Source organism: Heteronotia binoei, chromosome 15, assembly GCF_032191835.1.
Source record: "Heteronotia binoei isolate CCM8104 ecotype False Entrance Well chromosome 15, APGP_CSIRO_Hbin_v1, whole genome shotgun sequence".
Classification (NCBI taxonomy): Eukaryota; Metazoa; Chordata; class Lepidosauria; order Squamata; family Gekkonidae; genus Heteronotia; species Heteronotia binoei.
The window spans coordinates 30,504,186-30,525,453 of NC_083237.1; the positions used below are offsets into that span (position 1 = coordinate 30,504,186).

The 21,268-nt window shown below is 44.6% G+C and overlaps 2 protein-coding genes across 4 annotated transcripts; one reads left to right on the forward strand and one right to left on the reverse strand.

The window, feature by feature from the left end:
- Nucleotides 1-2: 2 nt before the first annotated feature.
- Nucleotides 3-2,975, reverse strand: LOC132584081 (nuclear protein 1-like). The gene is made up of 3 exons (XM_060255875.1): nucleotides 2,774-2,975; nucleotides 994-1,151; nucleotides 3-698 (listed from the first exon to the last, which is right to left on the reverse strand). Exons 1-2 carry the CDS (start codon nucleotides 2,874-2,876, stop codon nucleotides 1,003-1,005), a joined length of 252 nt encoding a protein of 83 aa, XP_060111858.1. The 5' UTR covers nucleotides 2,877-2,975; the 3' UTR covers nucleotides 3-698; nucleotides 994-1,002.
- A 7,593-nt stretch (nucleotides 2,976-10,568) lies between these two features.
- SGF29 (SAGA complex associated factor 29) lies at nucleotides 10,569-21,001 on the forward strand. 3 transcript variants are annotated; one of them, XM_060256694.1, is made up of 10 exons: nucleotides 10,569-10,717; nucleotides 14,734-14,812; nucleotides 15,121-15,196; nucleotides 15,452-15,524; nucleotides 16,890-16,954; nucleotides 18,259-18,388; nucleotides 18,481-18,627; nucleotides 18,942-18,977; nucleotides 19,061-19,223; nucleotides 20,777-21,001. In XM_060256694.1, exons 1-10 carry the CDS (start codon nucleotides 10,677-10,679, stop codon nucleotides 20,891-20,893), a joined length of 927 nt encoding a protein of 308 aa, XP_060112677.1. In that variant the 5' UTR covers nucleotides 10,569-10,676; the 3' UTR covers nucleotides 20,894-21,001. The 3 variants fall into 3 exon arrangements, with proteins under 3 accessions (XP_060112677.1, XP_060112678.1, XP_060112679.1); XM_060256695.1 differs by lacking the exon at nucleotides 10,569-10,717 and adding an exon at nucleotides 13,163-13,216; XM_060256696.1 differs by lacking the exon at nucleotides 10,569-10,717 and adding an exon at nucleotides 14,573-14,613.
- The last annotated feature ends 267 nt before the right edge of the window (nucleotides 21,002-21,268 follow it).

A 21,268-nucleotide genomic window follows, 5' to 3' on the forward strand; every position in this document is an offset into this window, starting at 1 on the left:
AAAACAATTGAGCATTTTTATTTAACATAGAAAAAGATATTTGACTTTCACAGTATTGGAAAATACTGCCTTTCAAGCTGCCCTGCAACATGCATCTTCTCTAGATCACAGAGAATGTGTTGGCCTGAGGGCTACATCTGGCTCTCCCACATACTTCTGAAGGTCTCCTGTAGGAAACTGGGTTTATTTTTTAGTCCCAGATATAGCCTTCAGGCCATAATTACCTCTCCTCTGCCCTGCATCCATTTCACATCTACCATCTTGACCTGTGTAGGTCTCTATCATACCTTCGTTCCACACATAATAAGTCTATTCCAAATCTATCTCCCTCCTCTCCTTCCTGCTCAAGGAGGAAGGCAAAGGCATTTCCAGGGACTGCCCAATGTTTGTAAGAGTCACTAATTTAAGTAGGTGAAGAGTTTCTTCATGAAAACTGGCTGGCTTTTTATTCCTAGCCTAATAAAGCATCATTACGTTGGCCTTTTGAGGCATGAGTGGCCATCTTGACAGTTTCTCTTCCTCATGTTTGGAGTGAGCTGCAGCCATCCTGATGCCTTCCAGTTACTAGTGCGGTAGACTCTGCCTCCTTAACATAAGTAACCACCATGCTGCCTGGCATCCATCCGTCCGTCTGTCTCCATATCCACATAGACGTTGCCATTGTGTCCAGAACCTGAGTAGCATGTCGAGACTCAGAGCTAGAGAGGGAAAAAAACTGTTTTGAGTGATATGTGGCTTCTTCTGTTGCTGGGGAGGGGTGGGGAAGGAATACCTCAGCTTGTGTCAGCTTGTTTGTACTGAGCTTGGTGCACTGATTGGTACAAATGGTGGATTTATATGCATACATGCTGTCTGTTGCATAAGGCAAGCCCATTTTGGAGCAGTAAAGAAGGGACTTCTTCCCTACCTGTTCATACAGTAAAACCATTTTGGATTGTGCCCTGCCACCAGTGAGAAAGGCAGCCACTGGGATCAGTCACATAGTTTCCTCACCTGTATTTTTCATTCCTTGGATGGGGTCGCCTTCCGTTTCTGCTCTGTGCGCTGCAGCTTCAGGACTATCTTACGTTCATGGCCACCAGGATTTGGACGGTTTGTGTGATCTTCAGCCTCTCGCTTTGAACGGCCCTTACGGGAACAGCCTCCTGGTGCTACAAAACCAAGGGCAATTAAAAGATACAGTTTGAAGTACAGACTTGTGATTACTTCCACAAAGATTAGTTGCTGCAAGCTGGGTGTGTTGCGTGGAACAGTCTTTGATCTTAAGTCTTTTAGTCTGAAAAGGAGTATTTGCATAATAGCTTTTCATTCTGATCATCCAAAAAATATGTTACTGTATTCTGCAGAACTCTTCATTAGACTGTTCAGTAAAAAAAAAAAAAGGAGGGGGGGCAGACAACACAAAGATCTTGAAACAGGATCTGCTCCTCCACCACATCTTTAAGTATCTCTCTTCCCACCTTTGTTTCTATAGACTCTATAGAGCATATATAGTATAGAGCATCCAGCCTGACAAATTACTGAAGTACTTGAAAACTTGCAGCACCTTACTATTGCTTTAGAAATTTTCTGTGGCCCAGCCTTCAATTCTCTTTTAGTCTTTATCACAGATGTTACCCCCCCCCCCCCCGCACTCCTTTGCACCCTTTGCTTTGCCAGTTATGTCTGAATTTGGGCACTCATGGGTGAAAACCCATAAAGCTGGGATCCAGCAGTGAGCTAACTTTAGTTGTTTACAGTTTCCAGACTCCAAAAACCCATTCCAGGATGACAAGGGACTTGCTGGCCCAGGACATTTTTCCTATGTGTGGAGCTGCTTTGCTTTTTCTTGACCACAGGAATGCCTGTAGTCATGAGGCGCAAAGGGTGGCTGAAATTCAAAAGCCCAGAGTAGGAGGATGGGCTTTTGATGGGGTGCTCCTTTACCCCCTTTTCCTGCCACCGCAGCCATTTATATGCCCCCTTCTCTAGCATGTATTCCAGGGCATAGCATGTGTGGTCCCAAGTGATTCCCACCACATCAGCAGCCTCTTTTCCAGCCATTGCTATCAACGGAAACACTGCAGCAGTACATGTGGACCATATGGTTGACATTTTTTTCCTCAGTGCGTGCAGCATTCTGAAGATTGTTTGCATGCAGGAAAAGCATACCCTGAGAACAGCCAGATCGCCTAACACAGATGTCATTTGTATTTACATTACTTATAGTCCGGCTTTCTCACCAGGCATCAAGGCAGATCGTGTGGCATAAGTAAATACCATCAACAGCACGTGTCATCCAACAAAACGGGAGTGGAGCTTGGCTAGGAGAAACCTGAAAGGAGTTAGGTGGCTTTTCAGTTATGCCTGCAGATCGGCTACCTTTTCCCGCCCCTTCCCCCAGTGCATATGCATGAGGTGTGGGTTCAGTTCTGGAATCTTGAAGCATTTGAGCAGCATGTTATTCTGGCATAAGCTTTCGTCGACTAAAGCCCCCACTTCTTGCAAATGCAATCTGGATTGGTTACTGCGAGTTTAGAACCAGAAGGTGACAGTGGCGTTGAATTAGGGGTGTGGGGTTTGTTTAGTATCGGTCGTGGCTTGTTATTCGGTAGAAGTCACTATTTAAAATAAAGCCAACGGTGCTTTCTTACGGCCCCCTCCCATATAAAACGGGCGGCACCCCCTATCTTTCACATCTAGCCGTGTGCTTTTGAATCCTAAGCCAGATTCCCCAATAGTAAACCCCCACCCCCACCCCCACCCCGTCGTTCATCTCTGCCATCACACTTACTGCTGTATCTGTCCGTTATGCTGTAAAAATCGTACTGGTCAAAATATTCCACCTCGAAAGGGGTCGGGTGTAGCTTCTCCGCTTGGACGAAGGAAGTCGACATGGTGGGAGTTAAATTCTTCAGATGCAGCCAGCGAGAGGGAAAAGCCCCAGACTACAAACAGCACACCTTCAGCCCGCGAATTCTTTGTCTGTTCCTCCAGGGCTTGTGAGCGGGCTGATATATACCCGACTCCTTCCCCTCCCTTTTCAACAACACCCGCAGTTGCATCATGTACCTTCCACTCCTTAAAGCCACAAGCAAACAGAACATGATGAAACTGAACAAAAAACAAGGCTGCCTGACTCATCAGAGTCCGCCCCCCCCCTCCCACTAGCAACCTTGGTAATGGGCCTGGCAGGTCTGTAGGGTCAAAGCCAGGGTTGGTCAAACTATGGCTTGGGGAGCCACATGTGGCTCTTTCACATAATGTGTGACTCTTGAAACCCCACCGCCTCATTGGCCAGTTGCATTTCTCTCTATAAATCACTTGGAAACCAACTAAATGGTCAATAGGCGGCAAAGAGATAGAACAAGTAAAATACTACAAATACCTAGGAATTCATTTTCAATATAACACACTTTGGACTAATCATCGTAACTGTATAATTAAGTCAGTCAATGTTAGCGTTGCAGCTATCCAGCGCTTCTTTTACAGCAGAGGCAATCAGTTTATCCCAGCCGCGCTAGTATTTATTGAGAGGAAAATAAAATCTTTAAGGCTAAAGTGATACTGCAGCTTTTATATGGGGTCCCAGTGTGGATCACAGCCTTGTTTAATAACATTGAAGGTGTCCAATCAAAATTCCTACGGAAAATTCTGGGATTCCCAAAGTGCGTACCATATGCAGTTTTGTGTTTAGAAACAGGGACGAATCTTGTGGAAACACAAGCATGGCTAATGTCACTTAAATACTGGCTACGGCTACATTTCCACTCTGACTCAGAGAGCCTTTATATAAACTGCTCTCAGAATCTAATTTGTCAAATTGGCTAGTATTTATTGAGAGGAAAATAAAATCTATGGGCATTGATTTAGATTCACTTCTTATGCTATCCTTAAAAGAAGCTTTTTTGAAACTTAAGCTCAGAATTCTAGATATTGAAATGCAAATGTTATATAGCCTGGCCAACAAGTCCTGCTCCCCACTGAATTTTGAACTTCCTCTCTCAGTAGGGAAATTAGCGTCGTATTTCTCCTCGCTGCAAGCTCCACAGCAACGGTGTGCGTTCTCATTAACGAGATGTAATGCATTACCATCTGCTATCCTATTTGGTAGATTTAACAGGATTGAGTACTCTAATAGACACTGTCTTTGTAATTCCAAGTGCATTGAAACTATTTCCCATGTATTACTGAACTGTCCTCTTTATGATGATATTCGTTGTATATACTTGAAAGATATCTTAGCAGATATGTTGGGCTGTGCTGATTCAGGCAAAGTCCACAAACTTTTAAATGACACTTGCGCTGAGGTAACTTTAATGGTGGCTAGATTTCTCCAACAGGCCATGGAAATACGACAGAGAATGGTTCTGGAATGACCACATTTTATTTGTTTTAATTATTTAATTTGGCTAAACTCGACTCATTTTACTTATTTTATGCATTTTAGCTCCCTATGTACTCTATAATCTAGGATTTTATATTATTTATTTTGCTATTTTACTGCTAAATCTGTTTTATGCCAATAAAGACTTGCTATTTGCTATAAATCACTTCTCCAAGCCAAGCTATTTGGCAGCTTTGAGAATGCATTTAAAGTTAAAGTTGCTTTCTTTCCACCTCTCCCTCCCTCCTCCTCTCATCTATTTTCCTTCCTTCCTTCCTTCCTTCCTTCCTTCCTTCCTTCCTTCCTTCCTTCCTTCCTTCCTTCCTTCCTTCCTTCCTTCCTTCCTTCGTTCATTTCTTGGAGCTCTCAAACATCTGACGTTTATTCTACATGAATCTTATGTTAAGCAAGTTTGGCCACCCTTGGTCAAAACCATGCCTTGAACATGGCTCAAGGGGTTGGCGAGGAAAAATAGATCCCACCAGGGAATGCTAAGGGTTAGGCCTCATCCAGCTAGCAGGAGGGGTTCATCCTATGGCAGGGAAGTGGGGGTGGGTATGGGTACACATTTGTGTTAGGGTTGCCACCCTCTAGGTGGTGGCTGGAGATCTCCTGGGATTACATCTGATCTACAGGCGACAGAGATTGGTCCATCTGGAGAAAATGTCTGCTTTGGAAAGTAGACTGTATGACATTGTACAATGTACCCCATTGAAATCCCTCCCCAAACCCCACCCTCCTCAGGCTCCACTTCCAAAATCTCCAGGTATTTTCCAACCTGGACCTGGCAACCCTAGTTTGTATGAATCCTTGCTGTCACAGTGCTTGACAGAGAACTGCAACAGCCAGTTCTATAATCTTGTTTGCCAGAACAAATGTCAGGTTTTCCCTCTGGCTTCTGGGACATGTAGGCAAAGTTGCCTAGTGGGGAAATGATCAAAGTAATTATCCATGGCTAATGAGGACTAATTGCAGAGGAGCAGCCGTGTCCATTTGTTGTAACAAAATTAAATAGGAGTCCGGAAGTACCTAACTACTGCTACTGAATTTATTCCACCATAAAATTTTCATGAGACAGAACTCACTTTTTCACTTGCATCAGATAAAGTAAGCTCTAGCTCACACAAAAAGTTTATTCTGGAATAAATATTAGTAGTTAGTTAGTAGCACTGCTTAGGATTCCTGTTGAATGAGGACTAGTAATATATCTTGACTGTGTCCTAAAGGATGAGCTTGGCTCAGGCAGAGCACCAGTTTAGTGGTGGAGGAAGCTTGATACAACTCTCTATGATGATTGGAGGATGTCAGGACAACCCTTTTGAGTAGGGGCTGAGGGTTAACCTCCTTGTTTAATGTAAGAGCCACATAGGCAGGGGTGGCCAAACTTGCTTAATGTAAGAACTGCATAGAATAAAGGCCAGACATTTGAGACATAACATGAACGTCAGGTGTTTGAGGGAGGGAAGGAGGGAAGGAAGGCAAATAGATGGGGAGGGAAGAGGGAGAGAGAGGTGGAAAGAAAGCAACTTTAAATTCATTCTTCAAGCCACTGGCTGGCTTGACTTGTAGAAGTGATTTAAAGAGACAAATGTCTTCTATAAGCTGGCCAATGAGGCGGTGGGGGCTTCAAGAGCCACACAATATGTGTGAACAGGGCTTATTTTGTAGAAAAAGCCCAGCAGGAACTCATTTGCATATTAGGTCACATCCCCTGACATCACCATTGTTTCACACAGGGCTTTTTGTAGAAAAAAGTCCAGCAGGAATTAATTTTCCTATTAAGCCATACCCCTGACACCAATCCAGGTGGAACTGCATTCCTGTGCTTTCTTGCTCAAAAAAAAGCCTTGTGTGTGAAACAGCCATATGTGGCTCCCGAGCCACAGTTTGGCTGTCCCTGCTCCAGCATGAAAGCCTTGATCCAAACTGCAGTCTTATTAAATGACTGTTTTTAAATCAGACTAAAGGAACTGGGCAAATAGAAGGGGAAGACATGGAAGTAGTGACAGACTTCACATTCCTGGGATCCAAGATCACTGCAGATGGTGACTGTAGCCATGAAATTAAAAGACATTTGCTCCTTGGGAGGACAGCTATGGCGAACCTGGGCAGTATAATAAAAAGTAGAGACATCAGCCTGCCAACAAAAGTCTGTATAGTCAAAGCGATAGTAGTAATGTATGGCTGTGAGAGCTGGACCATAAGGAAGACCGAGCACAGAAGAATAGATGCTTTCGAGTTGTGGTGCACTACTGGAGAAGACTCTTCCCTTGGACTGCAAGAAGATCAAATCAGTCAGTCGAAATCAGCCCTGACTGTTCCCTGGAAGGTCAGATGCTGAAGCTGAAATACTTTGGCCACCAACGGGAGAACGTAGCACTCAACTGGAGAAGACCCTGATGCTGGGAAAGACAGAAGGCAAAAGAAGAAGGGGACGGCAAAAGATGAGATAGCTGGACAGCGTTACTGATATAACTAACATGAATTTGAGTGGACTTCAGAGGATGGTGGAAGACAGGAGAGCCTGGTGTGATTTGGTCCATGGAGTTGGACTCGACTGTGCAACTGAACAAACAAACAAAAGGAACTGGGTGATACGATCACAGCTAAGCCTTAAGTAAGCAGATCTTAGGAAAGGCCTTACTGTGCCTGAAATTTTGTTGAGCTGGTTCTAGGACCACAAAATTGCATCAACTGCCTCCATGCAAATAAAGTTCTCTTTTTTTGCAACTGCAATGGAACATCTGCTTGCTGGTTTCCCCTGTACTTTCCTTACTTTAGCTCCTCATGACCACGACTTCCCCTCACCCCATCAGAGGACTGTATTGCTGGAGGGTCAAAGCCAGGAAAATGGTGCCCAACATAAGATCAGGACTTTCAGAATTGCCCAACTTCCCAACCGCACAGTGTAAGGAGGCTTTGACTCATCTTTCCCAAAACAGAAGACCAAAGCAGGGAAAGCCTGGACAGTGGATGACTGGGAGATGGTGTTCTGTGGATGCTTCATTCCCCATTAATCCTCAAAACAGCCCTATTAAAGAGGTGAGGCTAAGAGAGTGAGGGGCTTAAAGTCACCCAGTGAGCTTCCTGGCAGAGCAGTGATTGAAACATGAGTCTTCTCAGTCTGATATCCTGAGTGCTTACAGTATACTGGCTCATACACATGCAGGGGCTTCCTGAATTTCTCATCCTTCAGTCTGCTGCTAGAAATACGGACAATTCTGCCCCCACCCCCCTGATGAATCCATACACAAGCCATAGCTTCCCATGCAGGTGAGGAATCCCTAGTATGATGTCATGCGAATGGCTGGAACTGCGGTGTTTTCCACCCATGGATGGGCTAGTGTGGGTTTCTTGTTGCTTCTATAGCTACAGAAATGACACCAAGACAATGGGCTTCCAGATGCTTCTCCACATTTCCCCTGACCCAGTCTCTCATAGTGGTCATCCTACCCCCTATGCCACTGGGAATTTTTTTTAAAAAATTGGCAGTTGACATATGGTTATAGAATTATAAAAATTCATTGATCAACTTTCCTTGTAAAAGTAAGTCTTTAGCCCTTTGGGAGATACATGGTGAATGCATATCTCTGCAATGAAAAGGGATGGATGGAGACTTACTTTTAAAAAAGGAAAACGGGGAATTCAGATGAACTTGATAGATAATTATAATATTATAAGAATACATCCATTACCATTTTAAAAAACAAAATAGCCTCCTCATGCGGGGGATGGTTTTTGTGGGACACTGGAGCAGGGAAAATGGCAATGATGTGGGTGTGTAACAGGGAAAATCCAGACTTTCCCATCCACATGGGTGGGGCCTCTTTCCAGGCGCCATATTTCTGAGTTGTCTTTCACGGTGACCTTGACAGGGCCCTGTGGATGTTGGCCAAGTCACTGTGGTTTGAACAGCAGCAAAGGCACACAAACAAACCAGATCACGAGAGAGACTGAGTCAATGTTATTGCTGTTTTCTGAGGTGACTTATCCTGTACGGTTTTGTTCTTGATACGGTGACACACCCTCTTCCTGCCCAGTCCCAGGAAAGCCTACTGCCAAGTCACTGCTCTGTAAGGGTAATTTGATTGTATCAGAAGCCAGGTTTGTTTTAAGAGATAAACAGGGGAAAGTGAAGTTATCCAAGGTTCCTGGTCAAACAGGATTTAAGAATCAGGTGTTCCCATCAAACATTTTTCTCTCAGGCATATTCTCAGCAACCAACCCGGTAAGAATCAACACCAAATGTTGTTGAGGCATGAAAAGGGATTTGGGGACAGCAAGTATCTTACATCTATGGTACGTTTAGGCTGGAGAAAACTGGGAGGGGGGATGAATATGCTCTTCAGGTACTTGAAGGGAAGTCTCATGGTATATAAGGCTGCTTGCAACTCTGTCATTCTATAGCATTGCATTGTGCCCCACTGGAGTCCCTCCCCACCCCAAACCCTGCCCTCCCCAGGCTCAATGCTCACAATTCCCAGGTATTACCCAACTCAGAGCTGGCAACCCTGCTCTCAAACCAAACATACACCTTGCAATATTCCAGTTTTTTATTTAAAATATCTAGGTCATGCTAGATTACCACACATCTTTTTTTAAACAAAATTTTAACTTTATTATTGTTGCTATATAATTACAGCAAGATACACAGTCAACAAAAGATACAGCAAGAAATTTCTCCAGTTACAACAGTTCAGAAATATATCAAGTTGTTATACACAGGACTGGTAGGTATTACATCATGCTCTATTAAATATGTTATTACTGGATACTATTGTTCAACAATTTTCTTTTCATATAGTAAAGGTGAGGCATTATCGGTTGAATAAGCAAGTTTGCTGAGCATGAAATAATCCCAGATCATCTTCCTCCAGTTACCCAATCTTCCCTCTAAACTGCAGAGTTTTGTAAGCAAAAATTCTACTTTGTGAACTACTGGCATTAGAGTTGTGAGCTACTGCATAAGCTAGTGTGCTCTGGGGTCATCCTTCCTGAGCTAAGACAAAAATGTGTAAACTGGAGGCTAAAAATCTGTGAGCTAGCTCACGCTAACTCAGTTTAGAGGGAACACCACACATCTTCAACTCTTAAATTTTTATCCCACCCACCCTCCAATGAACTCAGTGGAGCATCAGTGATTTCCCCCTACTCCATTTGATTATCACAACAATCCCGTGAGAGGCATTTGGTCTGCCACCTTTATTGCTGAGCAGCAATTCCAGTTCAAGCCTCCTCATACTAGTCCAGGACTCTACACCTCTCTTAACTTCTCTGCAGCAAGCAGAATTTGCTCTTCACTCGACTTGCTACATACTCGACTTGTACACATTTGCCATCTTTTTCTTTGTGGCTACCAGATCTCAAAACCATCATTGTTCATATAGTTAAGGAGAAAACATCTTCCGATGGTCTGTGACCTTTAAAGACAGATCTGTCACTGCTGGTTCTACAAAGATTTCTTCTCAGGCAAAAATAGAATTTTTGCTATTTTTACGCAGTAAAAATCCAGTTACAGAATGCATTATTTAGTGCAGTGGGAATGCACCCATCAACTCTTACTTATTTTGCTTCATTTATACTGCACTTTTCCTTCCCAATAGGAACCCAAAATGGCCAGGATATCTTCTGGAATTACAGTTGCCTTAGAGAAAAATAGCTGCTTTGGGGGGTGGGCCTTTTGGGACGTTATTGAAGTCCCTCCCCAGGTTCCATCCACAGATCTCCAGGAAATTTCCTACCCAGAGCTGGCAACCCTACATAAGCACACATTTCACCTTCATTTTTACAGCTGATCTCCAGCAGGCAGAGATTAGCTCTCCTGGAGAAAATGGCTGCTGTGAAGGGTGGATTCCATGACATTGTACCATGCTAAGGCCTCTCCTCTCCCCAAATCCCACCCTCTCTCAGATCCACCCCCAAAGTCTGCAGGCATCTTCCAACACAGACCTGGCAGCCCACCTGAGGAAGAATTCAGCATAACTGAAAAGTTTGCATGCACGGAAAGCATAGCTAGGTGGTTGCTTTTAATCTGTTTGGGCACTGTTGTCCTCTGTCTCACCTGTCGGTACCTGTCCTTGTTCAGCCAGCACTGTGTATTCTTATCTGTGATCAAACATGCTAGTTCAGTTTGTTCTTTGGAGCTATGAGTTGAGCAATGATTAACTAAAGTTAGGAAGCAGCGCAGGACCCTAATCTGTTCACTCTCCTTGGCCCTTTTGCAGAGTCTAAGGCAGGGATGGACAAACTTGCTTAACATAAGAGCCACACAGAATAAATGTCAGATGTTTGAGAGCCACAACCACAAGACATGAATGTCAGATGTTTGAGAGTTGCAGGACAGGAAGGAAGGTAAGCAAATAGATGGGGGGAGGGAGATGTGGAAAGCAACAACTTTAACTTAAAAATGCATTCTTTGAGTCAGTGGCTGGCTTGGCTTGAAAAAATTATTTAGAGACAAATGCCTTTTCCAAGCTGGGTGGTGGGGGCTTTGAGAACCACACAATATGTGTGAAAGAGCCACATGTGGCTCCTGAGCCACAGTTTGTCCATCCCTGGTCTAAGGATTGGGGAAGAATAAGTACACTTTGAAGAAGATATTGGATTTATATCCCGCCCTCCACTTCGAAGAGTCTCAGAGCGGCTCACAATCTCCTTTATCTTCCTCCCCCACAACAGACACCCTGTGAGGTGGGTGGGACTGGAGAGGGCTCTCACAGCAGCTGCCCTTTCAAGGACAACCTCTGCCAGAGCTATGGCTGACCCAAGGCCATTCCAGCAGGTGCAAGTGGAGGAGTGGGGAATCAAACCCGGTTCTCCCAGATAAGAGTCCGCACACTTCACCACTACACCAAACTGGCTCGGGAATTCCAGGTGAACCCTGCCCAAGCTGCCAGTCCATTAAATAGGGTTGCCAGCCTCTAAGTGGGGCCTGGAGACCTCCTGTTTCTACATCTGACCTCCAGCTGGCAGAGATCAGCTTCCCTGGAGAAATGGCTGCTTTGAAGGATGACCTCTATAGCATTGTACCATGCTAAGTCCACTCCCCAAACCCCTCCCTCTCCAGAACCCACCTCCAAAGTATCCAGGGGTATGGCCACACCTCACATTAAAAGCATGTGTGTAGCGCTCAAATTTGAACAGCTGATTGATTCGATGCAGGGCTGTTCAGACGAGCATCCAAGAATGCGACTCATTCTGTTGTTGAGCGATCACACATCCAAAACTATCACACTCTTTTCTTGGAGCATGCGTGATCAGATGTTGATTTCTGGGAGGGGGGGGTCCATTGAACATGTGCCCAACTGTTTGGAGGTGGGAAATCAAACAAAGCTTCAGAGGCAGGGGGGAAGGGGGAAAATTTCCAGAATTAACATTGCGGATTCAACCAGGAAACTGCCAGGAATTAATTTCCTAGAAATTGGCAGTGACAATGATATCTGGAAATCCTCCACATTGAAAAAAAGATTTTTTTTTTTCCTGTTCTGAAGAGTGGGATAACGTTTTCCTCCCCTCCGATCCTGTGTTGATTGGAGAAGCAGAAGCGTCACCTCAGATTCCCGGATGATCTGGCGTGCATGTCTGCTGGGGCTTTTTTTAAAAAAAAAAGGTGGGAGGGGCGGTAAACATTCCAAGGGGCAGTATCGCGCGTGAGCTGTCCAAATAGGAAAAAGCCGATTTTGTGCCGCTGTTTTGAAAAAGGGCCAGACTTTCTGCGCTGTCAAATTAATACGACACTGATCCGCAGCAAGTTGGAATGACCCTGGATGACGCTCGATTGCCATATGTGGATGTCTGAACGAACACATTTAATCCGTCAGTGAGACGGAGCTGTGTCGCCACTAATGGTACGTCTGGCTGCACCCCAGGTATTTTCCCACACAGACCTGGTAATTGGGGGTTTTTTTGAGCAGGAACACACAGGAACACAGTTCCTGCTGGCTTTGTGTCAGGACTATTATGGAAATGAATTTCTGCTGAGCTTTTTCTACAAAAAAGTCCTGTGTGAAACAATAGTGATACCAGGAGGTGTGGCCTAATATGCAAATAAGTTGCTGGCAAGTTGCTGGCAACCCTACGTTATGATGATATAGTGTTTTTATATTACTTCAAAAATAAAACAATGTTTTCTTTTCATGATGCATATGTGAATAAAATGACGGTGAGGGAAGGGGGTATGCAAACCCCATGTCTCAGATTCTTACTTGGGGCTTCCCTTTTCTTTTTAAAATTTGAAATATTATAAATATTGCCTTGTATGGGAAATTATGTTACTTTTTATGAAACGGGCTTTATATCGACTCAGACCATTGGTCAACACTCTTGATTTTGACTGGCAGAGGGGTTCTTGAGTATTTCCCAAGAGATTCTCCAGGATTTAATTTGGGGGGTTGTGGATGCAAAACAGATGCTGTGCAAAGTTTGTTTTTGGATTTGGATTTTGGACCAACACAGCTGTAAATACTAATGTCCCCTCCCTAACTTTTTGCAGTTTAATCCCCCCTCCCTTTAAAAAAAAAAACCCGGTATCCGGAAACTGTTCCTTTCCCCGAAGATGACAAACGGGAGTGTCAATTCCAGTGAATACGAGATCAGTTTTTCTCCCTCTCTGGTTGTAAGTGATGCGTAGCAAAAACCAGAAAACTTATTGGTCTGTACGAGATTAAGGACTACATTTCCCAACAGCCTCTGCCTCTGATGTAAACAATAGTTGCCTTCTGCAGAGGAAGAGCTGGGTAAGAACAAGGAGGGCGAGGAAAGAGGCCCGGCAGAGAAAGAGCTATAGCCTGCCTGAGAAGAAGACGCGTGAGAAATTTGAAACAGGAGTCTTGCTGTCAGACTGAAGCAAAGGTAGCGACTTTAACTAAAACTGGGAAACCCTGGAAGAAGGGTCTGAATCCCATGCAGACCTTATTCTTAACTGGCAGCCTCCAAAAAGAAAGAAGCCCAGTTCCTGTTTTCACCCCCTGGTGGGGGATGAAGCTTCCCTGTTTCCTCGCGTACTTGTTGCTGTGGGTTGGATCCAGCGAGCTTTCCCTCTGAATCTTCCCCAGTTCTCTCCCTTACCATAACAGCCAGACTATGTGGCTTTTGTACATGCAGGCATAACCCTTTTTAGGGCGGTCGTCAAAGGTGTACGTCCCTCTTTCCTTTCTCACTAGCAAAAAAAAGCGACCTGGAACCAGCCCAGTAGGACTAGTGGAATTTACTGGTATTGAATCTGGAGCCCTGAAGTACTTTCACTAGCCTCAAGGTCTGTTTACCCAGGTCTTCTGATTAGTGCTTGCAAAACTGAAGCTTAGAGAAATAAACAGGAGTCTGGTGACACCATAGAGACTGACACGTCTTTCTCCTAGCATAAGGCTCCTGTTTGTTTTGAGGCAACAGACTCTTAACACAACGACAGCACTAAAATGATTGCATTGGGTTATTGCCAAGGATAGCAATTAGAATAACTACTGTGCTTGTGTACATTGGAGATTGGCATAGATGTCTCATCCTTAGAAATCCCTCATGTTTACCCCCCTGAACCAGACAGAACTTCTGGTGGCCATATGAGTGCATGAGAAACAAAATTCAAAAATGCAGGATTCAAAAGATATTGTATTGCAATTGGATGTTGTTTAGCTTCAACTTCAGCTTGGTACGGTTATGATCCAGTTTCTTGTCAGGTAATGAAAATGGGCCAGATTATCAAAAGCTCTAAGACATCAGAAAGCATGAATCAAATATGGTATAGTGATTAATGTGTCAGACTAGGATCTGAGATATTTGAGTTCAAATGCCCCCTCTGCCATGATGCTTGCTGGCTAATTGCTCTGTGGCAGCCTACTTTACCTTTCAAGGTTGTTCTGAGGATAAAATGAGGAAGGCAGAACTATGTCCTTGGAGGAGCGGTGGGGTAAAAATCCATAGTTTATGGTTAAATATGATCAGAATCTCATGCTCTCTTTATCAGATCTCATATTGTAAACTGTTACTGAGATAACTGGGATGACAACTCCTTAGTGGACTTCTAGCCTGCTGAAATTTATTGTAATTTTTTAAAATACCCTGCTTTTCTCCCCAGTAGGGACTCAAAGCTGCTTAAATAATTCCCCTCTCCTCTATAGTATTCTCACAACAATCCTGTAAGAGTAAGTTAGGAAGAAAGTGTGTGGCTGTCTCAAGATCAGCTTCCATGGTAGACGGAAGATTCAAACCTGAGTTTCCCAGATTCCAGTCTGTCTGCTACACCACACTGTCAGGTGGAGATACATGCTGAATTTTTACTTCTGGCTGGTATACAAATACAAACTGAATTGACTCAGTCTGGCAGACATTATGAGAATTCAGTATCTGTTCATTTTTCTTTTCATCCCTATCAGCTCCATGGCTCTGGTATCGGCTGATTCCCGCATTGCTGAACTTCTGGGAGAATTGCATCAACTTATCAAACAGACCCAGGTAATGATGTTACTTTTCTGGAATGTTTGATGTTGTAAGACTGGATTGGCTGGGACAGAGGGTTCCCCTCCTCCTTTCTTAGGGCTTTTTCCAGGGTGGAAGAAGGAAACTCCAGCAGCATAATGAAATAGAGGGCATTATTCATTTTATTAGGGTCCATTTTGAGTCATGACTTGTCAGTGGGTCTGTGTAATTAAGACTGACTGAGAAAGAGACAAACAGCCATTTGCCTGGAATAAAACAGCTTTAGAATTTGGGTAGCAATTGTGGTTGCCTGTAAGGTTACACAGAAACCCTTTCTTCACCAGGAGGAGCGGTCAAGAAGTGAACACAACCTGGTGAACATCCAGAAGACACATGAGAGGATGCAGACCGAGAACAAAAGTGAGTTGGGATTCCTTTGGATGTGTCAATCTGCCTTGTTCACTCAGTGTCTTCCTGTCTGATTGCCATCTGATTCCTTTCCAAATCTTTTAAGACTGCAATCTTATGATGCTTACCTGTGAGCACTTCCTTCCAGGTAAACACACATAAGATTGGACTGAAGAGGTTAGGGTCTGGGGAGATGAACTGTGAGAGAAACTTCATGGAAAGACTGGTCATAGCTCCTCCTCCTCAGCTTTTCTTTCCCTCCCTCAGTTTCTCCATATTATCGGACCAAGTTGCGTGGCCTCTACACAACAGCAAAGGCTGATGCAGAAGCAGAGTGCAAGTGAGTGGGATTTATTCTTTTCAGATTGAAATAATTGTGTGTAGCTCATGGCCTTTCTCCTTGATGGGGGCCCGGATCATTCTCCTCTGCCCCGTTTTATCTTCACCAGAAAATAACAAAAATACTCTCCATGTACAAAACAATTATTCAAATATAATTGATTTCAACATTTCATGTGCAAATTACAACAGTACAGCGAAACAACCGTCCTGTGCATGCAGCTATGCTACTGTTCATAATAACATTTATAAAATAAAGTCCAACAATGAAAAAAGAACCAGAATGCGAAAAAGGAACACAACCAAATGCTGACAGATAGTAAATTGGCAGTGGCATTCCCTTAGGAGAATAGAAATTAGAGAAAGCCTGGAATGCAGTGAATTATAAATGAACTGTGACACCATCGCACTACTGTACCTATGCATGAGAAAGACAGTCCCTGTAGAAGGATTATCAAGATCCGAAATGAGATTGAACTGGTTCTTTTTTCATCGTTGGACTTTATTTTATCAATGTTATTACGGACAGTAGCATAGCTGCGTGCACAGGATGGTTGTTTTGCTGCACTATTGTAATTTGCACATGGAATGTTGAAATCTTTAGTTATATTTGAATAATTGTTTTGTACACGGAAAGTATTTTTGTTATTTCCTGATTGTGTACCTCTGTGGTCCCGCTACCTGCTGACACCATTTTATCTTCACAGCAGCAACTCTGTGAGGAAGATTAGGCTGAGAAAATGCGACTGGTCCAAGGTCACTCTGAGCATCCATGGCAGATTTAAACCTGCTTCTCCCAGATCCTATCTGATGCTTGAGCCACATACGATGCCGGCTCTCCGATATAAAAATATTTTTGTAACAAGGTTTTTAATCTAGTCCATAAAAAGTAAAGATCATTGCACAATGATTTAAAAACAATCAGTTTTAAAAGTCATAGTCACACAGTCAGGTCCTGCTCATCTGTCTTTTCCTCCCTCTTTTCATATGTCTTTTCCTCCCTCTCCTCTTCCCATTTACTGTTTAGCCTAAGGGCTTGTCTCTCTTCACCTGATGTGAGCTGCTTTGGAAAATACCCGTGGTCTGAAAAGTGAGATACAGATCAGTTAAACCACCTGCAGTGAAGCAGCAGAAGGGAGAATCGGGATGCTGGGCAACAAGACCCTGATCTAGCAGGGCTGCACTTAGGTTCTAAATACCCTGTGATCAGTGAAGAGATTGCTACAGGAAAAGCCCTGTCCCTGATTGGAGGTGGTTAATCACTGGACTGCTCAGGCGACAGCTTGTCTGATGATCTCCAAGTGTTTTGTTCCAAAGAGTCTTTTCATCGACTCACATTTCCCTCTTTCCTCTTCACTTTTTCCAGCATCTTACGGAAAGCCTTGGACAAGATTGCCGAGATCAAGTCTCTTTTAGAAGAACGGCGCATTGGTAAGTGCTGTGAAGCCTCAAGGAAATGAGATCATTTGCTTTAGAGCACAAGAGGAAATGGCTTCAGTGTCACCACAAGCCCAGGTGCACAGGTGTTTTGGTAGCCAGGGATGCACAGGCAGGAAAGGCAGTATCTGACATGGGGCAATTGAGCTTGACTGTACCCAGAAATAAGCCGTTTGGTTGAAATGAGAATCCTGTATTCCTTTCAGAAAAGGGGAGGGGGAAACACAATGGCTACCAATGGCTACTAGTCATGGTGACTGAAGGGAACGTCCACATTCAGAGGCACTAAGCCTCTGAATACCAGTGCCAGGAGGCAACATAAGGGTAAGGCCTCAGCCTCTGTGCCCTGTTGTTGGCCCTCCAGAGGAACTGTGTGAGATAGGATGCTGGACTAGATGGACCACTGATCTGATCCAACAGGAGTCTTGTTATGTTCTTAAGAAGCGGCTGGTAAAGAAGCAGTGCTCCAGCATGTTAGGTGGTTCAGAGAAGAAGATATTGGATTTATATCCTGCCCTATACTCGGAGTCTTAGAGTGGTCACAATCTCCTTTCCTCCCCCCCCCCCACCCAACAGATACCCTGTGAGGGAGGTGGGGCTGAGAGAGCTCTTACAGCAGCTGCCCTTCCAAGGAGAGCTATGGCTGACCCAAGGCCATTCCAGCAGGTGCAAGTGGAGGAGTGGGGAATCAGTCCTGGTTCTCCCAGATAAGAGTCCACACACTTAACCACTACCCCAAACTGGAAGAAACGCAAGTCATTTTTAAATGTGGTATCACAGTGATGGGAGGCTTCAGCCCTTTCAATTTTTCCTGGCTCTGCTGAATCCCCAGGGTCAATGGAGAGGGTATGGTATCTGCCATATAAACTTTGTAGCCCTCTTAAATTCCATTCTGGGATGTAGGGGATGAGGTTTCAGCTTCAGGTTAGTTGGGTTGGGTAGCAAATTATGTACCCTCTTCCCACCACCGTGTGCTTCCTGTTACTGGTTCCTGAGGGATGTGGTGGGCTGAAAAGGAAAGAAATGTCCAGAATTTCTCATGACCAGGAAATCATGAGATGTGAAGAATGCAGCTGTGGCATTGAATCCAGTTGAACAGGCCTGTCATGTTTTGTCTGATGTTGGGCCTGGGATATTGGCAGGAGAACTCGAGGAGCAGTGTATACTTCGTATTTTAAACCACAGAGCTGTCTTTGAATGATTAGAGCAGTGCTTTGAGTTAATCATTGCTCGGGGTAGTTGTGACCACAAGGATTTCTGGAGAATAACCAACTCCTGATCTGTTCCTTCTCTTACAGCTGCCAAAATTGCTGGTCTGTACAATGACTCGGAGCCACCACGCAAAACAATGCGCCGGGGAGTGCTGATGACACTCCTCCAGCAGTCAGCCATGACCCTTCCCCTGTGGATTGGAAAACCTGGAGAGAAGTGATTATTCTGTGGGTTGTGGTGGCTGCTGAGGGTCAAGTTGGGCTTAAACAGTCTTCTTTACATCCCCTGATCTTTTGTCTTCCCCTCAGGCCTCCCCCACTCTGTGGTGCCATCCCCGCCTCCAGCGATTACGTGGCCAAACCGGGGGACAAGGTGGCGGCCCGCGTCAAGGCCGTTGATGGAGACGAGCAGTGGATCTTGGCTGAGGCCGTGAGCTACAACCACGCCACCAACAAGTGAGTTTTGTTCTACTTCTGTCAGCACCACCTTGGCACTGACAGTTGACAGCTGTCATTCAGTACCTCAGCTGGTCAGCATGGTTCCTCCCTTTTTGCCTTGGGATAGTAAAAAGCTCTGTTGTCCTGAGGAGAAGGGGAAGGAAATAAAGAGGACACAGCTGGGCAACTGACCATCTGTCAGTGGTCTGGAGAGAGGGACTGAACGGACTATTTACTAAAGTTAAGAAGAAGAATCTCCTTCTGCCTCCAGATCTCTCTCTCATAAGGCTTACATGACTCTGGATTCTCATCTGACGTCTTCTCTTCTTCAGGTATGAAGTGGATGACATTGATGAAGAAGGGAAAGAGTAAGTGGTTGCAGTGGAGAACTCTGGCATGGGATAATTGATGCTGGGGCTGCCCCATCTTAATGCCTACCTCCTCTCTGTAGGCGCCACACCCTGAGCCGACGGCGCATCATCCCCCTGCCCCAGTGGAAAGCCAACCCTGAAACAGATCCTGAAGCCTTGTTCCAGAAAGACCAGCTGGTCCTGGCATTATACCCACAAACCACCTGCTTCTACCGGGCGCTTATTCACACCCCTCCACAGCGGGTAAGGAAGAGGCCTGGAGATCATTTCTCTATTTTGGTCCACAAGACACCTGCCAAGCAGTTGTTCTCCTGTTGGCCTGTAGTTGCTTCCTAATCCCAGCCAGCTGAGGAATTCCTGTTGGATCAAACTAAAACTCCAGCTTCCAGTAAAGGGTGCGAAGGCTCTGGCCATCTCTGAGCACAAAGTCTTCATTAATGCCCACTAGGAGGCTTATCCTCCATTGATTTTCTTTTTTTCGGAAGGCATCTAAGCTTGTTTCTATTCCCCTGCATCTTCTTTGCCAATAAGCCTGTTCATTTTAAATTCTTTATGTACCCCACCTTTCATCTCTAGTCCTGGAGCAATATACACAGAGTTTGTTCATATTTGCAGGACTCACTGGTGGAGAGGAGAAAAGTATGTGTTTTCAAAAAGACCCTTTAAAAAAAACAAAGGCCACCAGTGTTCTATTGAGGACTGAGCATGCTCATTGCCTTGAGAATGCTGAGGGGGAATTAAATTCCCTTAACTTTTATCAATTATATTAAAACAGCAAAACTCAGTTTATGAAAGCCTACTAAATGCTCAGCTAAGAATTTACCTGATATCCTAAGAAGGGGTGCCTAGCCTTTTTGAGCCTGCTGGCACCTTTGGAACTCTGACATGGGGTGGTGGAGTCAATTGGAAAATGGCTGCCTCAGGAGGCGGAGCCAACCAGAAGATGCCAAGGAGTGAGATTATGCATCACTCTAATAGTAACCCTTTAACATCACAGGATGAAGCTCTGCTTAACAGGATATCTTTTAAAATGTGAACATATTGTTTAAAAACATTTTATTGCATACACACAGCTTACTTTCAGTCACTCACCCCGTGAAGATCCTTATGCTATGGTGGCAGCTGCTGCCGAAGCAACTTTTTAAAAATCTGCAGAACCAATCAGAAGCCCTGCTGCTCAAAAGCTCTGCCTGGCCCTGCCTGCTTTCTAAAAATCTTGATGAGCACCAGCAAAAGTGTCAGCAGGTGCCATCGCCCTGATGGGTGCCATGTCGGGGACTCCTGCCTTACAGCTAAATGTGGCAGTTGGGCAGAATAAATCAGAGGCATGATCTCACAAATGAGGTGCCACTGCACAAAAGGCCCCGTCTCTTGTAGATTATCTTTTTATCACAGAAGGCACCCAGAGTTAGGACCATTTCAGTAACTGGGTGGTCTTTAAAATACCCTGTTGACAGTGTAGGAAAAAGGACTGTCTTGTCTGCCCCGAGCTTACCACAGATCCTCTTCATTGATTGATCTCACCTTTGGGTGACCTAGTATGTTATCTTTGTGATAACTGTATGCTGAGATGCTGGCAGATGCTATGAATGTCAGGAGCACAAGATACAGCCCAGCTGACTCCAGGTGGCGAGTTCATGGTGTGTGTCATTCCATCCCTCCTTTTAACCTAGTAAAATTGCTCCAGACTTGATTCTGGGTCTAAACTGGCTGGGTCTAGAGGGCCCAACAGAACGGACCCATGGGCTTTCCCCTTTCATGGGATAACGTGTAACTCTGTGTACTTCCTCTCTCAGCCCCAGGACGATTACTCCGTGCTCTTTGAAGACACAAGCTATGCAGATGGTTATTCTCCACCACTCAACGTGGCCCAGCGCTATGTAGTGGCTTGCAAAGAAACCAAGAAGAAATGACAGTGTCCTCTAGTGGCTGGTAGTGATGTAGGCATGACAAACCAGCTCTACGGGAGTAGGTGTTGTGGGGTTTCAGGTTTTTAATAAAGTAACATGAGGTGTTTGAAATGTTTTCTAAGCACTTCTTTCTGCTAGAAAAACCAAAATAAATTCAGGGCGCTTGGCAGCTTCAGTGCCTCATGATTTGCCAGGGAAATATGTAAAACTGAATCTGCAAATCAAGTTTTGACAAGGGATACTGGAGTTATGAAGATGATGAAGAAGAAGAAATTGGATTTATATCCCGCCCTCCACTCCGAAGAGTCTCAGAGCGGCTCGCAATCTCCTCTACCTTCCTCCCCCACAACAGGCACCCTGTGAGGTGGGTGGGGCTGA

Bases quoted from the DNA above. Each gene is read 5' to 3' on its own strand.
- SGF29 (XM_060256694.1), top strand. From the start codon at position 10,677: ATGAATGTCAGATGTTTGAGAGTTGCAGGACAGGAAGGAAG. The intron at 18,389-18,480 runs GTGATTATTCTG...TCTTCCCCTCAG, and splicing joins ATTGGAAAACCTGGAGAGAA to GCCTCCCCCACTCTGTGGTG. The intron at 18,628-18,941 runs GTGAGTTTTGTT...TCTCTTCTTCAG, and splicing joins TACAACCACGCCACCAACAA to GTATGAAGTGGATGACATTG.
- LOC132584081 (XM_060255875.1), bottom strand. From the start codon at position 2,876: ATGTCGACTTCCTTCGTCCAAGCGGAGAAGCTACACCCGACCCCTTTC. The intron at 1,152-2,773 runs GTAAGTGTGATG...TTGGTTTTGTAG, and splicing joins CATAACGGACAGATACAGCA to CACCAGGAGGCTGTTCCCGT.